Below are 19575 nucleotides of genomic sequence, written 5' to 3'. Positions count from 1 at the left end.
CTCAGTTAAGAATACATTGAATAATTCGCATTAATGTCACATAAGTGCACCTGAGATGGAATACAATAACATTTTTGCTGTTATTTGGTCATAAACCTTGCCTTGATTGTTCTACTATAAGAAAAAGCGTCTGCTGTCCTTAAAACAAGAATTCACTAAAGCGCTGACACGCCCCTTAGGCTTGCTGTTAAGGGTTTGAGAGCTACTTTTTAAATACTGTGAATGTTGTCACAGGGCTGACTTCATCCTCTTTCATTCCAGAGCTCATAGCTCGTATACTTAATGTTGTTGTTATCATACCTTGTCTTGTCCTATTCTAAATTCCTTTTTTGTTTCAAAATAAACTAAAGAAAAAGTAGAGATAACCAAAGTTATAATTAAGTTAACTCTTTAAGCATAGATAAATGAATGGCAAATTAGATTAAAATTAATATTACATTTGGATTGAAATCAAGCGGTGTCATGCCCGTAACAGGTACAGAACAATACGACAAAAGGCCTCCAGGGCAGGGTGTAGGGGAAAAGAGCAGCTGTTCCTGGGTAGTGCTTGCCCACGTGCTGCGTTCTTCAAGTAGCAGCCTTGTCAAAGGTTATAATCAATAATGCATAACTGCTGTTTGTTCTTGGCTAACAGAACAAAGAGCAATGCAACAATCAGCTCAGTTGGCTTTGTCGTTGCCATTCTTTTGGCATGCTTGGAACATTTTTGGTCACCAGTAACAAATAGCTTACATCACCTTATGATTCTGGTGCGTGTACCACTAGAACACTGGTACTGGTCACTGCTGTTTATGTGTTACATCACATTCGTTTAGCTCTGGCACAATGTTCAAAGAAAACACTAAACACAAGACAGTTCAGCTGTTATTTATAATGAAGATTCTTTGCCTTTAATAAGAATTCAAGTGCCTTAATTCTCATGGCATAGTTACATTTAACCACAAAGTCTCTTACATCACATCATCTGTTTACATAATTCGACCAAGGCAGATATCTGGTCAATAAGCCAATTTCCTCTAAGGCATTAAAATGTAATGTAGACAAATATTTATCATTGTCTGAGACAAATCTCTCCACCTCTCTGGCAGGTCGTCCTTAGCTTATATAGTTCTCATGAGATCTCAAAAGTTTTTTGGCTATTGAGAAATGTTTGTGATAATATTTGATTCTGCGGTCAGAGCTTCTATTCATCTGCATTTCTAATGGAGGGGCACCTCTCAGCAGCACTCTCCTAATTTAAATTCTGACTCTCTCAAGAACAAACTTTATCACCCTGAAGTTCTTCTCTGCTTACTCAGCGCATGTGACATAATTGTTATTATACTGGATTAAATTTTAAAAGAAAATCCATTCCTTGCTACCACATTGTCTGTTAAGATTTCCAATTTACTAACGTACACATCCGCTTTACAGTCTTAAAGAGAACATCAACTACTTGTAATGATATGATGATTTTATTTCATAGAGAACATGACAAAAACAGAAAAGCACCGAGTGACAACAGCTTGATTGTTGTAAAAACGTTCATCTAACTTACATACTTAAAAACCGTGTATGTAAATAACTTTTTTGGCTGCATACATACTGTGATGCTCAATTCAGATAAAAAAAAACATTAGAACTCTGAGATGTCAGGTTAAGAAGTAAGCATGATATTACCTATATTACGTTAGTTTTTCCATAATAGAACTAGAAAGGCATGTTGCATACCACTGTTTAAGGTTTTTGCTTGCTAGAGTAACAAAAGTTGCCCCCATATCTGTATCAAAACTCTGATCTAAACTCTAATGTCACCTTTAATCCCATTGTAAAGTTATAGCGAGTTACTGGATGTAGAAGCACTTTATGTGTATGGGAATTTTATACTAGATTGATAGTTGACCTCTGGAGTTCACACCTTAAGCACACCTGTACACCTTAAGCACTTTATCTGCCTTGCATCCATGGCCAATTTAGAATCAATAGTTTACTTAACGTGCATGTCATTAGGCTGTGGGAGGATGGAGTTCAGAGGAGGCCAGAGGACTCGGAGGAAGCCCACTCAGTCACAGGGAAAACTCCACATCAGAGTGGCCCAGCTGGGCAAATTGGCCACATTTTGATAAATAAATTGCACCTGAAAAGGAGAAACTGGCTGTGACATATTTTGATAAAATCTTTGCCTCATCTGTCTCTTTGTGTCTGTGTTGCACCATTAGGCAAGTGATCAGCCAGATCCAGCTGACATTATTGCCAGCAGTGTTGTCCCAGGTAGGGTAAGGAAAGAGGAGAGGTTGAATAGGCAGTAATACAAAGATTGAAGTAGGAGGAGTGTTGGAGAAAGGGAGAAATCAGTTTGGGAGGAAACATCACACAGGCAGCCGGTAATAACTGATAACAGCAATGAAGTTGGAATTGAAGAGTCTGTATTACCGTCTGGGGAGCTGAAAGTCGGTTGAGGAGGAGGATTGCAGCAGGTACTGCAATGCATTTTTCTGCCGGGGGTGGCTTTCTGCTTTTTCCGTCTCACACTTTGTTTTCATGACAAGCCATTTCATTTTTATGCCTGTAGGGTGAGGCCATTTTTATAGTTTACTTACAGGTGGTTTTGCACATTTCTGGTCAATAACCACACATCAGGGAGTGTATATTTTACATTACTACTAACCAGTTTCTAAAGCATGCCATCAGTTGCTTCCCTATGTTTCACTGATTTCCATTAATTTCATGGTACTTTAAAAACTTGTGATTTCATACAGTGGTGAGGTTGGATCTTCACTCATGTCTTTTACACTGTTTTCAAGCCTGCCTGATGGATGTACAGTAGTTGGCGCATCATACTATTGTAATGTCTTACAGATGAGTGTGGATGGTTACAAAAAAATTGCAGACACCCAAATGTCTGAACCCAGTGTAAAAATGTCTTAAAACTTGCATTTTTTAAAAAAAAAAAAAAAAAAAAAGGTCAGCATGTGGCTGGTCTGTGACCATAGCAAATATTTTCCTGTTGGGTTTATCAGTATAACTGTCGTTTTGCAAATTACGATAACTATTCATCATAAATGAGAATAAAACAATAGAGTCTTCCTGTCTTCTTTCCCATAAGTCTACAACTGCTAGAAGCACTTTGATATTATATTTCTCCATGCTAACACAGGTCACACAGAACTAACTAACACAGTGAAATTGAATGTAGATATATATATATATATATATATATATATATATATATATATATACACATACACAACAAATGGATGGACATAAATTATTGGTATAGAATATTTGTTCCATATCAGTCAGTCAGAGCAAGTTTTATCTGATTTCGTCATCAGATGCATTTATATGCCTTCATGCCAACGGTTATAGAAGTTGTTAAAGATCTGCAAACAGTATTTTGCATGAATGTTAGCTTTCTAGCATGCTAATATAAAATGTACCTGTTCTGTCACTCTATTAGCGTTGTCATAGTAAGCACCTTAGCATGCCAGCAGCCTCAACATGGTTCAGACGTCTTCGCTTTATTCTCTCCCTGTGTACAGAAACAGCTGGCCAGCCTTCTGATGGATCTCGGCTGCATCAGTTCAGCTGTACTCATTTATGAAAGGCTGGAGCTCTGGGAAGATGCAATTATCTGCTACGAGAGACTCGGCCAACATGGAAAGGTACACGCTGATCTTAACATTCCTGAACTTAACTGATCTGAATATTAAACCACTAATCTATGTAAATGAAGTCGTTTTAATGTTCATACAATTTTTCTTATTCCCTAAATCCTTCACTTAATCTAGACAACATTTCTAAGTTGTATTATTAGAAGAGGTTTTTCCAGCAGCTTGCTGTTTGAATAATCAAAATCATCTAAAAGCAATAGTGCTTAGTTTAACATTTTTTAACTATATTTTGAGTTGATATGAATTTGTTTTAATAATTCATGGTTTCTTTTTTCACATAAATAGTGTAACACTTACTGTATGTAGGCAAGAGTAATGTAAAATCAAATTAAATGTTTCATTTTCTCTTAAACAGACCCTAGTTACTTTGGTAGAAATCATAAATGACACATATTTTTTAATCACAACCCCCACAGTCACTATCTGTTTTTTTTCCTTCTATCTGGGGTTTTGTTGGATTAAATCATCTTTATTGAATTCTAGATTCTCTTATCTCATGTAATAGAGAAACCTTTTCACATCTAGGAAAAACATTAAAGGTTTCCATGATATTTGAAGAATTTCCTGGCTATGGGATAGATACAATATTTCTTATCTTATCAGAAAAAAAAGAGTCAGAAAAAGATTTTAATCCTATAATAAGACTGGAAAACTTTTGTCTATTCCAAGCTGTGGTTAACTCTCTGCAGATCTCTGTTCACAGCAGCACAGATGGTGTGATTTACATGTCAGTTGTAGATTTCAAACTAAATGATTTGATGCTCATTTGGCAGATCGGTATTTTAAATTGGTTGTCAAGGCCAAATTAGAGGTTGTCAGTAATTAGTGATGAAGCGATCGGGGGGAAAAAAGTCAAAAATCAGGATAACCGCACTTCCACTCATCTTTCCCTTGGTCATTATTCAAAATTGCAATGACTTTTTATTCATAGTTTCAACGCAGAAGACATATCCTCAATTACTTTACTTCAGCATATAAGAGTAACAGAAATATTGATATCTTACAGTGAAAAGGGTATTAATGGATTCTGATTAATCTGAAGAACTGGATTTTGTGTATCTTCTTTGTCTTAATTTTGTTTTACTGATAACTTTGTCATAATCCTTCGGGAATGTAAACAGGAAGTATAATGTTGACTTTCACTACAACATGAGCCTCATTTGTTAGCTTGTTTACCTTTTGTTAGAACTCCCTTGGATTAGCCATCAGGATTACAGACTTCCAAGACTGGAGCATGTGATTTTTAATCCCTTGCCAAAAAATGTTCTTCTCATAGCATGATGCTAGGATTACGGTTCACTTCACTTCAATACCATTTTATTTAAATAGCACCAAATCACAACAGCAGTTGCCTCAAGTTGCTTTACATTGTAAGGTAAAAAAAAATTGTAAAGTATTTAATTTATCTGAACTTGTACTGCAGCTGCAAATGCTGACTGTGACTAACTTTGTATTGTTTTTAAACTAAAGGGGTAATGTCCCCTGTAGGCTCTGGATCTGTCAGAGATCTCCATTTACACATAGCCACAAACCACAAAGGGAGTCGCAGAGGAAAAGCTCTGATGCCTGAAAATCACCATGTGGCTCCTAACTAAGTCCTATTACTTCATGTTCTTTTAAGGAGGGCGCGTTCTCCACCCTCCAGCTGAACAAAGAGATTGTTATATTCATAAAAGCATTATCAGTCTGGGAGTATAACCAATTCATAGGCCAGCACTCACCAAGGACATTCTTACCTGCCTGTCAAGAGTACAACACAATTCTTGCTGTGATTGTGCCGTGAAAAGTGATCTCGGCGTTTAGATTTAGGTTTGAGTTTAATTCCAAAGACATCCAGTGATGACCGTGTTTAGAAATAATTCAGTCATTCACTCAGTCATAACATTACTAAGTTTTGATCACTATTGCATCAGATAGTTTTCACTCCGATGATTTTAGTCAGCCATGCAAAAGTGTGGACAGAGAACCAGTACAACTACAGAGACGGTTAAAAGCAGATGTCAGCACGTATGCTGTCTGCAGCTGTGTGTACGCTACTAATATTCTTATATTCTCTTATATGCATGCACAGAGAAGCATTAGTGCAAAACTAGCAACATATTTATGTATGCATTATATATGCATACATGTATAATGTATATATGACACTAATAAGCAAAGCCAAAACAAACATGGCACTGATTTAGTGCTGGTAAACACATTTGCAGCAGAAACACCAGATGACAAATGTTTTCTTTTCAGTTTAATATGATGGATGGACTACTTAACAGACCTAGCAGACACAGGCCCCATGACTGCTCGGGTAACGTTTCTTGTTGGAAAGTCAATGACATTACTGCAAAAAGATGCAAAATGACGGAAAAATTCAAAACAATCACAAACAGATGCAAAATGAGCACACGGGGATTCAAAGTGGCAACAAATACAAAAAAGTAATTACAGGGAGACACAAAACAATAAACAAAGAGCTAAAAACAAACAGTTAACACAGATGCAAAATGACAACAACAGGAACAATCACCACAGTGAAATGCAAAAAGATCAGAGAGAAACGGAATGAAACACAAAAAGATGCAAAATCACAGCAAAAAGTGGAAGAACTGAGGGAAATTGAGAGGCCAAATGCTGTTTTCTCCATATTGATTTAGACTGTTCATAAGGCAAAAACTTAGAAAGATGAAATTAAATTCCTACTGGGTCTAGGTAACGGATCAAACACTAGATTGCGCCAATTTTGTGTTTAACATACCCAGTACTCAAATCCAACTCAGTTATGAAATGCAGATGTGCATAAATGTTGTGTGTGGATGTTGAGCACTGACCTGAACATTTAACCTATCTGTTTGTGAAGAGCTCTCAGCAGGACTCTAACAGCCTGTCAGCTCTTTGTTTGTCAGTTACAGTGTCTCTTGTGTCTGATTTGATTAGCCAGGTTGCTTTTTGCTAATAAAAAGTGCAGTGCCCTTCTCTAGTCTTAAACCATGTGCTGTGGTAATTCCAGCCAATAGTCCGTGTTATGTACTCACTGAGATCCAAAATAACAAGGCCGATCCATTTGTCTGGAGTGGTTGGGATTCTGTCCAACACTGCTTCTCCGTTATCCCCTACACTCCCTTTTTGCTCTGTCATAATGACATTGTTTCATGACGTAATGTAATGTCGGACATAAATAATGAAAGAGACTGCTGTGTTCAGCATGGCTCACAGCTTGTCTCTGTTTAACTAAATGTTTGCATTGCATTTGCCCAGCTGCAGTAGAAGTTGCAGGCTGAACACTTGGATGTTTAGTGGTTACGTTACATCTTCATTGCTGTTAAAATGTCACTTTGTTTTGTTCTTTGTTTTTTTTTTTTTTTTCTTACTAGCAAGCATGTGGAAACCATCCCATTAGTTTCTAAACTCCACATTTTTCCTAAATATTAACAGATAAAACAGTATTTCAGCCACTGGCATGTTGTTTTTTCTGAGCCTAAAATGACCATATTTGGAAAAGAGGGTGAAGTGCTATGCTCTTAACTAATGACTGTATTCTGCAGTCTGCAGGGAGATACCTGCTAATTATGCCAACTAATAAAAAAGTAGAAATCCAGTCATCAGAAATGAAGCACAGATGTCAAGAATTGACAATTTATTTATGATATATTTCCATTAAATTACTTTAAAAACACCAACAGCAAAAACGGGTTCAAAAGATCTATATTAAAAAAATCTAAAAATGTAGCTTATTGAAAAGTTTCTCATACATAAACTGCAAACAAACAACTGTCTACTTTGCCTGAAATCGTTAACCAGCAAACTCTTGGCTGTGACGGGAAACCCCCACTCAGTGCAGCCACAGTCAGCCAGTGAAATTTGCCCCCTTACAGATGCTGGCGACTTTTCCATCGTTAGCTTGTGGTGATAAAACTGTCTGGATTGTCATCAACTGCCATTTTTTTGTAATTGTAATGGAGTTTGCATTGTTTCAAAACTACAACCATTGGGAAAAAGGACAATTTAACATCTTGATACAGAATAAAGATGATTGATACAAGTTTTGAAATTGCAGGAAACCAAAAAAAGGTAAAATGGCGATGTTGTGGCATACTGCGTCACATATTCACCCTGTATTTTTTGGCACACAGCTTGTTTGTTGACGGCACGAGGCTCTGATAGTTTCTTGTTTGTATAACTGAGACTTCAGTCTGGATGTCTTGGTACTGATGTTTCACAATTTGGACTTCTCTCCTCCATAGATCCCAGTAGGTCCTAGTCTTTTTAACAACATTTGTTTTCATAGAAAAGCAGTTAGCACAGGAATAGCAATTACCCTTGGTATACTGCATTTCACAGTGTCCAGCTGTCTTCCTTGCTCAGCCACCATCCTTCAAGTCCACGTGATTGATCTGCACTTCTGGGGGTAATTTTCGGAATAAATTTGTTCAACCTTAAAACTAAAATGACCTGAAGTTATCCTCATAATGTTTTATGCACTGTTGAATTTTCTCAGAAAACAGTATGACTACAGTCATTATCAGCCTCATGCATTAATATGTAATATGCAAATACTAAATTAATCTGAGATGCACCAGCTCGAGTCTGGGAGCGACATTTAACTTCAGACAGATCAGATGAATTTGTTTTCCATGTTTGAGTTATAGTTTAGATTAAAATTCAAAGTAATGGTCTTAATAGGTGTGTGTGTCTGTGTTACCGTATTATCTTTAATTAGGGAATGTTGCATGGGGTACAACCTGCTCAGCGTTGTGTAGTTTAGATAAGTATGATGGGGTTTCTCGTTCCTAATCGGGCTGGGCTGTTGGCCCAGCATCAGCCCCATGACAGCAAAGGAATGCAGTGAACCTAAGGCTCTGTCAAACCTCAGAGGCCCTCGGCTCGCTAGCAGTGGTTAGATTGGCACTCTTCACAACCTAAATCAAGACACAGGGATTTGGAAAGAGAAAACAATCTCATTATTCCACCCTCACAAGTGCGTGAGCTGCAATCCAAAACATGTAGTGGCAAGACAAAGTGCACAGAGTGCAAATGTCCACAGGTAATTTGACAGCTACTATACTTGTAACATAATCCCTATGTTAATTTTGTTTTTCTGTCAGACTTCATTCCTAGATCTCAGCCTGTGTTTTGATACTTTCTTTTGTTTTGGTTTGGGGTTTTTTTGCTTCTCGTAGTGTTAAACTATGTCCTGCCTATGAGTAGATTGGTAGGATAAGGTATTCATATCTCCTGAGGAGAGGTGAAGAGGAGATCTTTTAATAGAGCTCTTACAAGTCATTAAAAAGTCTTAGAAAGTGTGAAATGACAATTTTTCAAAAGGTCCTCAGAATATCTGAAATTTGCCATAAATTTATGGTAGGTGTTAAATTTGCAGCGTAAAGAAATATAATCAATCTGATTATCATTAAGTTTTACTAAGTGTTGCAGTTTTATGTCACTTGGTTATTATTCTTCCCCTGCACTTAACTAGGCAGGTAGATAACAATCGTCACACAAATAAAAACCACACCGTTGTTCTTTTGTGCTCGTTTATGTCCAGTTGGATACATAGCATGGATTTTGATGAAAGAATAAATTGTAAAACTATAAATAAGACACAAAATGTCATGTGTGATCTGATATGCGTAAACATTCTTTTACAATTAGAAAATGCTGTGACCTTTAAGCATCATAGGCTATACTTCCTTACCATATAAATTGAAGCACAATGAAATAAGCTAATGGCTAATTAGCGTCTAGGCTAATGTCTGATAAAGCACATCTTTAGGTGAACTCACTTGTACAAACTATTACAAGCAACTCACGGCAGCTAGTGCCAAACACACAATAGTAAAATACAACATTACTGCCAACTAACAGACTGTGTTGGCTTAAAAGGTAGCAAAGGCAGGCAGGAAGTAGCAAGAGATGCTATTCCGGTAGGATGTCAACTAAAACGGACAGTGTAAAAATGCCCCAAAAACAAATAAAGACACTATGAACCTATTTAACACCACATAATATCTAGGGCGACTCTTGGGGATCATTCACATGTATTTGAGACATGCTTATGGACTACATGTAAAACACTCACAAGCCTAGTCTGAGCTGGTGAGATGTGTGTCAGCTGCCTCTGACCTATCCTCATATAAAATGCCAAATATTTGTTTTGCTTTTTGGTGCTCTAAGAAATCACGACAAGGGTTTTATAAGGTAGAACACATTTTGCTGTTACATGCATGATTAATATGATATATCACAAAAGTTCATCTTTGTTTTAGGCATTAAATTAAGCTATTAATGGTTGACCTGATTAGTTAACTTATGTAAGCAAGTACCTATATTGAAAAGAAAAATGCACTGTTTCTAAGATTGTATTAAATTATAGATGAAGTTAGAGGCATTCAAAAAGGTCGACGCTGAGGTATATTCCGTATGTCCTAACATCTAACACAGGTAGATATTAGTGTTCATGTTGCTATGTTTGGAAATGAAATCAGTAAAATTCCACCTAAAATCCAACAAACATGGAAGCTGAATGCAGTGTCACATGTCTCATCTGAACTCACCTTTGTTCTTCTCTATTTCTGCTCAGGCCGAGGAAATTGTGCGCAGGGAGCTGGAGAAGAAGGAGACACCTAGTCTGTACTGTCTACTAGGAGACATCTTGAGGGAGCATCAGTATTACGACCGTGCATGGGAGCTGTCAGGTCAGCGCAGCGCCAGAGCTATGCGCTCCAAAGCCCTGCTACACCTCCGCCACAAGGAGTTCCAGCAGTGCGTCAACTGCTTTGAGCAGTCACTCAAAATCAACAGCATGCAGGTACAAGAAAATCATCATTCTCTCACATTTGTCTATAAAGTTTAATAATAATTTACTTTTTTAAAACTTTTTTTCATGTTCAGCAGTGCACAAGAATGAATTATTTTCTCAATTGTACTAAAAGTTGAGTGTGTCAGTGATCACTATTACATGTGTAAGAATGGGTCAGACCTACAGGTGGTTAAAATGCTGGGCCCGTTCTGTAGTCTCTACACTGGTCCCTGTTCACCTTTCAGTGTTTTCCACAGATTTAGTTTGGCTGAGGTGTAAATTCAGTGAGTCTAGAATCCTGCAGATGAATTTCAACTCCACCATCCTGGACTGCGGTTGGTGACTGTATTCCTGTTAAGGAGGCTGTTAGAGTGCAATGCAACTGGTGACATAACAGAAGTTTTGTTACTAGTTGCAGTCCAACTCAGTAAAGTATGTCTAACTGCTAGCACAAGATCTTCTTTGTGAAAGCACCTGAAGGATGTCAAAGAACACTACAACCTAGTGATCCAGCTGGTGGGGAAACACTGCCTGAAACCTTTGAGCAGTGGAACTGGATAATAGACATGTACAAGGTTACCATTATACAGCCATGCGTTACCTAGTTAGAGCAAGCATGGCACGAGCCACAGGCACAGCAACCAGATTTAGTCATGAATTTAATTTGTTCAAAATGTAGTTACATGTTCAGATTTTTAGACATCAGGTACAAGATACAAGACAATTAAATCCATCAGTGTAATCAGTGTAAGTGGGATCACTGATATTTAATTAAAACACCTCTATGCATAAGTACATATTAACAGAACAGCTGGGATAGATTCTCAGCCTGGTCAGGATTTTAATCTTTCTTTGCTTTGTTAACACACACTTTTTGAGGTCATTTCAGGGAAATATCTGTGCCTTAATTTAACGCTTCAATACAAACCTTTTGTGTGTGTGTGTGTGTGTGTGCGTGTGTGTGTGTGTGTGTGTGCACAGCTCGGTGTGTGGTTTTCTCTTGGTTGTGCCTACTTTGCCCTGGAGGGCTATGAGGGAGCTGCTAAGGCTTTCCAGAGGTGTGTGGGACTGGAGCCAGACGTGAGTACCTACACACAAAGTCTTTCTTTTTAGGGACACTCTTTGACATAATGTATTTTCTCCAAGTCCATCCTTAGTTTTAAAGGCCAAGTAATGTGGGTTTGCTTGAGGCTGCTAGTGCATGAAGATTTTTTTTAACACAAATAAATCATGCAGTTTATTTCAGTAATGTCCAAAGCATCAACTACAGCTTTATGCTGCATCTTTCACTGTTGGGAACTGGACAAAGTCACAGGGAGGCAAATCTGGCAGGTGGTTCATAGTGGTTGTGTTGGTGTGGGCGACACCACAGGTTGGCATGTACCACTGTACAGTGGACATTGCTACTATAACAGCACCTATTTGTTTTGAGCTCCACATTTTGAAACCTCAGCAGCCTTAGTGTTTTGTTCTAATGCTGGTAAGCTTGCAGGACTGACAGACTAATAAAATACTCAAATTTCACTTCTTGGATGGTTGTACCAAGCAGAGGGCCATATTAAATTACATATTACATAACATTATTTTAGTGACAGACATGGAGATGTCAAGTACAGTGAGTAGAACAAGTAGATGTGAAGCTAGTAGACAACTATCAACTACTGTTGCATGTGTATAGATGTCAAAGGAACTACATGCCTCACTTTACGCCTTGCGTAATGGAAAAGGGCACCCTGCAGACAACTGTTATGAAGGGGAGATTTTCTGTAGACCACTGGAAAAAATGTTTTAAACAGGCTGTAAACATGCTTTTTAATGAAGTGAAGTTTGTGGGAGTCTCTATGGATCAACTTTCAAGACAGCCTGAAGTGCTAACTGAGCTAACGCAGTTTGTGGCAGTTGTGATTATTTTTCAGTCTCGGAGGTTGTTTCTGCTTGGTCCTCCCAAAGTGAACGTTTCAGTAAATTTATGTTCATAGCACACAGTTAGTGCACAGCAAATATATAGACGTCTCTCATTTTAACACACCATTTCATTTGGTGAGGGTTTAATAGTCACTCCAGCTTTTCTTTATGTGCATAAACCTGAAAATTGTGTCTTGTAGGATTTTTTTGTTATTCTTTACTTCCTTTTCCTCACTGTCTTCTTTCCCTCACTGACCTGTGTCTCGCCCAACCCCCTACCCCACCTTCATCCAGAATGCAGAAGCATGGAACAACCTTTCTACAGCTTACATTCGCCTCCAAATGAAGTGAGTATGAGTGTAGTGCATATTGGAAACTTGTTGGTGTAAGAACGTGTGTGCCAGGTAATAGAATGGGTTGAGTTTTGTCCAATAGGATTTCTGCCGTAAGCAGCAAAGTGTTTGAAACCATCCACACCCAGCAGACTGGAAAACGCTCCAGTAGTCTTTCAAAATAACTTGGGCAGGATAAATGTGCCCAAAGGTGATGATGACAGAAAGGTCAGAGGTCAACTGCATCTAAGTTTGTCCATATCTCTCTAAATTGCTATTGCTGGTATTTAGTTTCTAAAACAGAATGACATACACTATCCATGTAGTGGATTTTACCACCCACCTTAGTTATCTCTTCAGATTTCTAAACTACAGTCTCTGGGAGCATTCCTAAGGTTCTTCCTTATGCTTCTTATTTTACACTAGTCTTCTTTCAATATGACGCTGGATGTCCACCTTATTGAAACTACAATGTGCAGACTGACTACAAAACGTGCATCAACGTACTCTACTGGTCAAAAGTTTTAGAACACACCCCATTTTTCCATTTTTTTTAAATTGAAAATTATGCAGTTTGATGCCTCATTCCACTCTGAAATGAAAGCACAATACAAATAATCAATTGGAATTATCAAAGAAATCATGGAATCAAAATGTATCTTAAACTTCTCAAAGTAGCCACCTTTGGCAGATATAACAGCTGAATACACCCGGGGCATTCTTTCTACAATAGAAATCAAATATTGTTCAGAAAGTTCTTCTCATATCCGTTTCCAGTTTCTACAAATGTGTGACACTTGTAGGTTGCTTTGCTATCACTCTTCTGTCCAGTTCATCCCAAACCAGCTCGATGGGGTTTAAGTCTGGAGACTGTGCTGGCCACTCCATGTTTTCAAGCTTACCATCTTGTTCTTCTGAGGTAGTTCTGGCATAGCTTGGATGTACGTTTTGGGTCATTATCTTGCTGTAGGATAAACCCCTGACCAGCTAGGCAGATCAGAGGGTTTTGCATGGTGCTGCAGAATGCTGTGGTAGAACAACACACTTCCTCCTCCATGTTTGACAGTTGATGCCACACAGTATGGAGCCATCCCTTCGCCTACTCTGTGGCATACAGAGATCCTGCGTGAAGAACCGAAGATTTCAAATTTTGATTCATCAGTGCATAATGCCTTCTCCAGACTTCAGTAGTCCTATGGCGGTGTTCCATGGCCCAGCCAAGCCTCTTTGTTTTATTCTGACGTCTTAGAATAAGACAAAGAGACAAACCTGCAGCTCAAAGTCTTCTCTTCACAGTTGAAACTGAGACTAAGCTGTACTTGAAGCCATTGTCCTGTGAACTCTCAGAAACGTGTCCTCAGATTCATTTGTGGCGTTGGGTCTGCCAGACCTCTTCCTGTCAGAGTTTCTGAGTCCCTTTTGATGGTGAAGGAAACTGTGCTCACTGACATCTTGACTTTATTTGTGATTTCTCTGTAGGAACGGACTACATTTTTAAGTGTCATGATGGTCTGTCTCTCTTCCATTGTTAATTACCTTTCTCTCAACATTTTTGTAGCAACACACTATTTTCTGTAGTTAATACTGTTCAACTGATGCTCACGAGGCTATGGCACCACAGTGTGTTCCAACACTGCTTTTATGCAAACAGAGGGGGCTGTAAGTAATCCAGAAAAGTTGGAACACCTATAGGAATTAGTAGCCTTTGTAAAGACAAAAGGCAAAGGCTGTGTAGATTAAAGTAATGTTACTGTCAGTATGAGAAATGGTCTGTCAAATTCTATTAACAGGTCGGGGTTCGAATCCAGAACATGGTCCAGTTATTGTGACCTAGGTTCTATTATAGCCACAAGTCATTACATTTTGATAGTGAGCCATATTTATTAGAACTCAAAGTCAATCATAACGAAAGCAAATGGTAGATAAGACAAAATGACAAATGAATGACCAGAAAGACAAAATATCTTCAGACTGATGCTGACACTGCACTCTGTTGCCTACTGAGGTGGAAAACTTGGAAAATCTCCACATGTCCATGGATGAGAATAATGCCAGTCGGGGTTTCTGCTGCTGGGTTTCAGAACATTTTTGAGAATATGATCTGACACCTGATGCTTACGAAGCTTACGAGTGCCAATCACAGGGAAACGGATAAAGGAAATGCTATGCATTTGTTCCGGTAAGGTTAGCATAAAGTTATGCATTAGACTCTGCCAGGCTCATGACAGGACAACACACTGAGTCACACTGTACAAAGAAATAAAAATTCAAAATGAATACAATTTTGTCAGCTTAAAAAAATCAGCGATTTAACTGGAAAGTTGTTTAATGTTAAGACCAGTCTTACGAATGGACTTGAACCTTCCCAACTTAAGCATTGTAACATGAATGCACATATGGGTAAAGCTTTTAATTAATTTAACCAACATGCATGTCATTGGGCTTGAATGTAAGGTCAATTAGTGGTCAAACAGTACAGATTAGATGCTGAGTTGTGGTGCAACACAAACTGAAAGTGCAGAGATGGCGCTTCAGTAAGTTCAGAGAGATATTTCAGACAGTAGTTCATTTTAATTTTAGTTTTATTTATACAGCAACAAACCAAAGCAACCATTGCCTCAAGACCCCTTATATTGTAAGGTAGAGACCCTATATAACAGCGGTTCCCAACCTTTTTTGCGCCACGGACTGGTTTATGTCCGACAATATTTTCACAGACCAGCCTTTAAGGTGTCGTGGATAAATACAACAAAATAAAACCAGTACCGGTACCAAAAAACAAGAAAATTTATTCATAACACACGTGAAAAGACCCAGGAGAAACCAAGTCATCGATAAAAACGATATAAAATGAAGATAAAAAACGATAAAAACCCCAAAAAACATAAATTTCACACCCGAGCCTCACCTCTCGCAGCCCGGTACTAAACGACTCACGGACCGGTACCAGTCCGTGGCCCGAGGGTTGGGGACCGCTGCTATATAATACAGAGAAAACCCCAACAGTTAGACAAACCTCTTTGAGCAAGCACCTGGCAACAGTGGTAAGGAAAAAATCCCTTTCAACAGGAAGAAACCTCTGGCAGATCAGGGAGGGGCGGCCATCTGCAGATGTTATGAGAGACACAACAAAAGAACACACTGTGGACAGCAGTGAAAAGCCTTCTCTTGACATTAAAAAGCTACTGGATGTATTAAAGAGGGTCATTTCTGTGGCTGATAGTTTGGGACAAGAGTGTTTTTGCAGCCTTGTGGCATAAAGAGTTTCCCTTTCAGGAAAAGAGTATTTAAATGAATCAGTTGTACTGAATTTACTGCATATTACATAAAATCTGTGAACAAAAATCATGCCTTATGCCTGTTGTAGTTGTGATAGTTACTACTAGGAGTGTTGGTTTTTAGTAGAGGGAGATGTTTTCTGAATAAGTGCGCAGTCTGCACTTGGTGTGCTTTGCAGCTCAAAAGTTTGTATCGCCAAAACTTGCTCTGTCCTAAAGCTCTTCACTTAGTCATCATGCTGAGGTTTTAGGGGGAAACCCTAATTATTGCTCCTCAATATACTGAGACTTTCATGAAACAGAGCAGAAGTTAACTGTTTTTGTTATCAGCAGTAACTGCTTTAAAACGGAGGCTGTTGTTCATCTGTAGTTAGTGTAGACAGTCAGGCTGCTGTTTACCTCAGCTGGTGTCAGTGTCTGCTTACTGTGGAGGACGCTCTGTGAAAGTTTTACAGCCCCGTTCTCTTTGATGACAGAAGGAGGCCGTTGAGTTGTTGAAGATAACCTGAATTTTTCTGTTGATAAGCACAGCTGTTTCTTTCTAATTCTCCCACTGCATGCGAACTGTGAGCTTCTTTTTGATCTAGCTTCATCGTTAAATCTGTGTGGGGGGGAAACAGCTTAGTGGAATGGAATTTATTAATACTTAACCATTGTCTTTCTTCCCTAATGTCTTATAAAAGGAATTTAGACCAAAGTAATTCTGAATTGAACTGTATGACAAACTTGCCATTACAGATGAGTGAAGTCGCACTCATTCAGGGTGTCCCATGCTGTCATTTAGTCATTCAGAAGTAAATCCAGTGCATTCTTAAGCTTTGCTGTAAAATAGTATCTCGCCTGTCCCAGTTTACAGTCATCTCTGCCTGCCTGCTGAGACAGTCTTCACAGCAGTCGTTACAAGCATCAGAACTTCCCAGAACTTTGTAACCATCCAGACAGTGTTCAGATATTTATTTATGTATTTATAATGTACAGATAAACAAACAAACAATAAAAATACTCTAAATAAAAATATGTGAAGTTCTTCATTCCAGCCCATGTTCGTGTCTCTCTGTGTTTTTTGTTTGTTTGTTTTTTTTGTAATTTCTGGCTGTGGGGGCTTTTCAGATACAGAGGTAGACTTTTAGCCCTTGACAGCAGCCTTCTGTCCGTTCGGGCCTGAAACCGAAGCAAAGCAGGCGAGTTTTTAATTAATACCTGGTTAGTTCTACTGCCAGTTAAGCTCAAGCAGTTTTGAAATGAACCAAGCCTAGAACTTCCTAGAACTCTGTTCAACACATTTAATGATCTACTTCTAACTTGTCTCTCCTTTTTGTCATTGGCAGAAATAAGGCTTTTCGAACCCTGCAGGAAGCCCTTAAGTGTAATTACGAACACTGGCAGATCTGGGAGAACTTCATTGTTGTTAGCACTGACATTGGAGATTTTGCTGAAGCCATCAAGGCATACCACCGTCTTATGGACCTGAGGGAGAACTACAAGGACATCCAGGTACATGACTGCACTTAGTCTCTTCTTTTGTTCCATGTAGAATGGGGAAAACATTTATTCTAGGCTGCGTGTCTAATGAGACGCAGCTTGGCAAACAATAAACTATACCTGGCTGGATAAAGCTTCTCAGGGGCAATCTATGTCTCCTGAAATCTGTTAGGTTTAGCTCACCATGGTCAAAAATAACAAATAAAAATGTCTGACTTGAACACATGAGACAGAGCTGTGAAGCAGGAATTGGTCCCTTTGCTCTCTGTATTTCTTTCACCTTGCAGTGCTCCTAATAAGTTGCACTAATTAACTGACTTTCTGTAAATGAAGCTTTGTCTGTGTTGAAAGGAAGAACTTTTGAAACAAAAGATATACATTTCTCTAAATTCTGGAATACTTGGCTCAAGTTCAGCGTTTTGGCTTTATCCACCTCTTCTACTCTGTGCAAAGTCTCAGAGCTTTGTGAGAGGGGAAACGTGATTTGTTGTCCAATCACAACACACCGAGCAGGTGAAACTGTTAATCTTTATCACTGTGGTCACTCATGCCGAGTCGTTTAGAAACTCTGAAGGAAAAGCCTCTTGTAGTCACAGCTCATTAATTCCACAGCAACTGATGCATTCTAAATAAGAAATTAACCATCAGCTTTGAATAAACAAGGCGAGACAGCCAGTGGTAGTATTTCCATTGTTAATGGTCTGCTTCAGCCCTGCAGTCATTTTACTCACGTAGTTTTGAGCAATTAACTTTGAAGAAGACGTCTTCCAGCCTAATGGGAATGGATAAAAATCACAGCTCTGACTCAGAGATCCTGTGGGCCTCGGAATTAAATATACAAACAGAGTCACATTTATCCCACAATACATGATCTTCTTTTTTTCTCTCTTTTGTTGTGTCCCTCTTTGTCTTCTCTGTTTCAAACAACCAAAATGGTCATTTATGCAGGTTGTGTCCTGGTCAGCCTCATCAATAAGGTTGGCAGATGTAAAAGCACACAGGTTGAAAAGGTCAGCAGCAGCTTCAGAGCAGCTCACTCAGTCTTTAGTTCTCTGTTTGCCTCCTCCTCATTTTTAAATATCTTCTCAGAACACAGTTTTCTTGAACAGTTTATTAATGGCCGACAATCTCCTACAGACAACCTAACACCAAAGCCCTTTCACGGAAAAGAGCATGAAATTGCACATTTAAGGAGTGCTATAAAAGGAGTGTTTAGTAATATCAACTGTGACTAATGATAGCTCAGTCACACTAGAGTGAGAACAAGACTACAACCTCCTTGCAACTAGGAAAAATTGGTAATTGTATTTTTTTAAAATATCAAGCAACAGATTGCAAGTAGTCATAGCAACCACTTTTTTGTGTGTTAGAATTCCGTCCCCGAACAGCTGCAGTCGGACTCAGACTCCAGGCTTCTAGAACGATGGCCCAAAGCTCTTCCTTGAATCTTGCCTGCCTTTTGTTCTGTTCTCTGTCAAGATAACCCCACACTGCTGCAATAATGTTGAGATTCAGGCTCTGCAAAGGCCAGCCGCGACCGGCCGACTGCCCACATGTGTGTTCAACTTTGTTTTAAATCCAGGCCAATCTGTTTGACCTGGATTACACATGGTACTGGTGGATCAGAATCTCACTGTACTTTTCTATGTTTATAATTCAGTGAACATAGAACTTGTTCAATTTTGAGAAGCTCGCCATTACCACTGCCTGAAGTGCTGCACCAAACCTTGACAGAAGCTCCACTGTGTTTCACAGATGGCTCCTGACACTCACTCTTATAATGCTCTCCTGACCTCATCTGTACATATTTACAGTGATTTGAAAATTTCCAATTTGGATTCATTATTCCATATGACCTGTGTCCAGTTCCTGTGTAATTTGGCATACACCTGCCTGTCCTGATTGTTTCCCTTCCTTAAGAGTAGCTTCTGACAGCCATCCTTCTTCATTTGTGGCATTTTCAACTTCTGGCTTTTTTCCTGCTTTAATCCTCTACTCGATCTTTTTTCTTGTTAAATTATTCCAATTAATTCAAGGTGCTTTTTATGTAATAAAAACATTTGAATAATAAAAACAAATAAGGCTTTAAAGGGTAAAGTTCAGAAACCAGTGGATGATGTTGCAGTCTTCTGTAT

The 19575-nt window shown here is 38.7% G+C and overlaps 1 protein-coding gene across 1 annotated transcript in view; it reads left to right on the top strand.

Moving 5' to 3' along the window:
- The window catches only part of ttc27 (tetratricopeptide repeat domain 27), an 84335-nt gene that overhangs the window by 49515 nt on the left and 15245 nt on the right, over positions 1-19575 (top strand). Inside the window, exons 12-16 of the mRNA XM_084947743.1 lie at positions 3522-3644; positions 10225-10452; positions 11425-11523; positions 12643-12695; positions 17287-17452. Coding sequence (XP_084803869.1) covers positions 3522-3644; positions 10225-10452; positions 11425-11523; positions 12643-12695; positions 17287-17452 — 669 coding nt within the window. The remainder of the gene's footprint in view (positions 1-3521; positions 3645-10224; positions 10453-11424; positions 11524-12642; positions 12696-17286; positions 17453-19575) is intronic.

This window comes from Perissodus microlepis, chromosome 13 (assembly GCF_051167445.1).
Source record: "Perissodus microlepis isolate ML-2025 ecotype Zambia chromosome 13, ASM5116744v1, whole genome shotgun sequence".
NCBI lineage: Eukaryota > Metazoa > Chordata > Actinopteri > Cichliformes > Cichlidae > Perissodus > Perissodus microlepis.
This window is presented reverse-complemented; position numbering and strand designations above follow the sequence as displayed.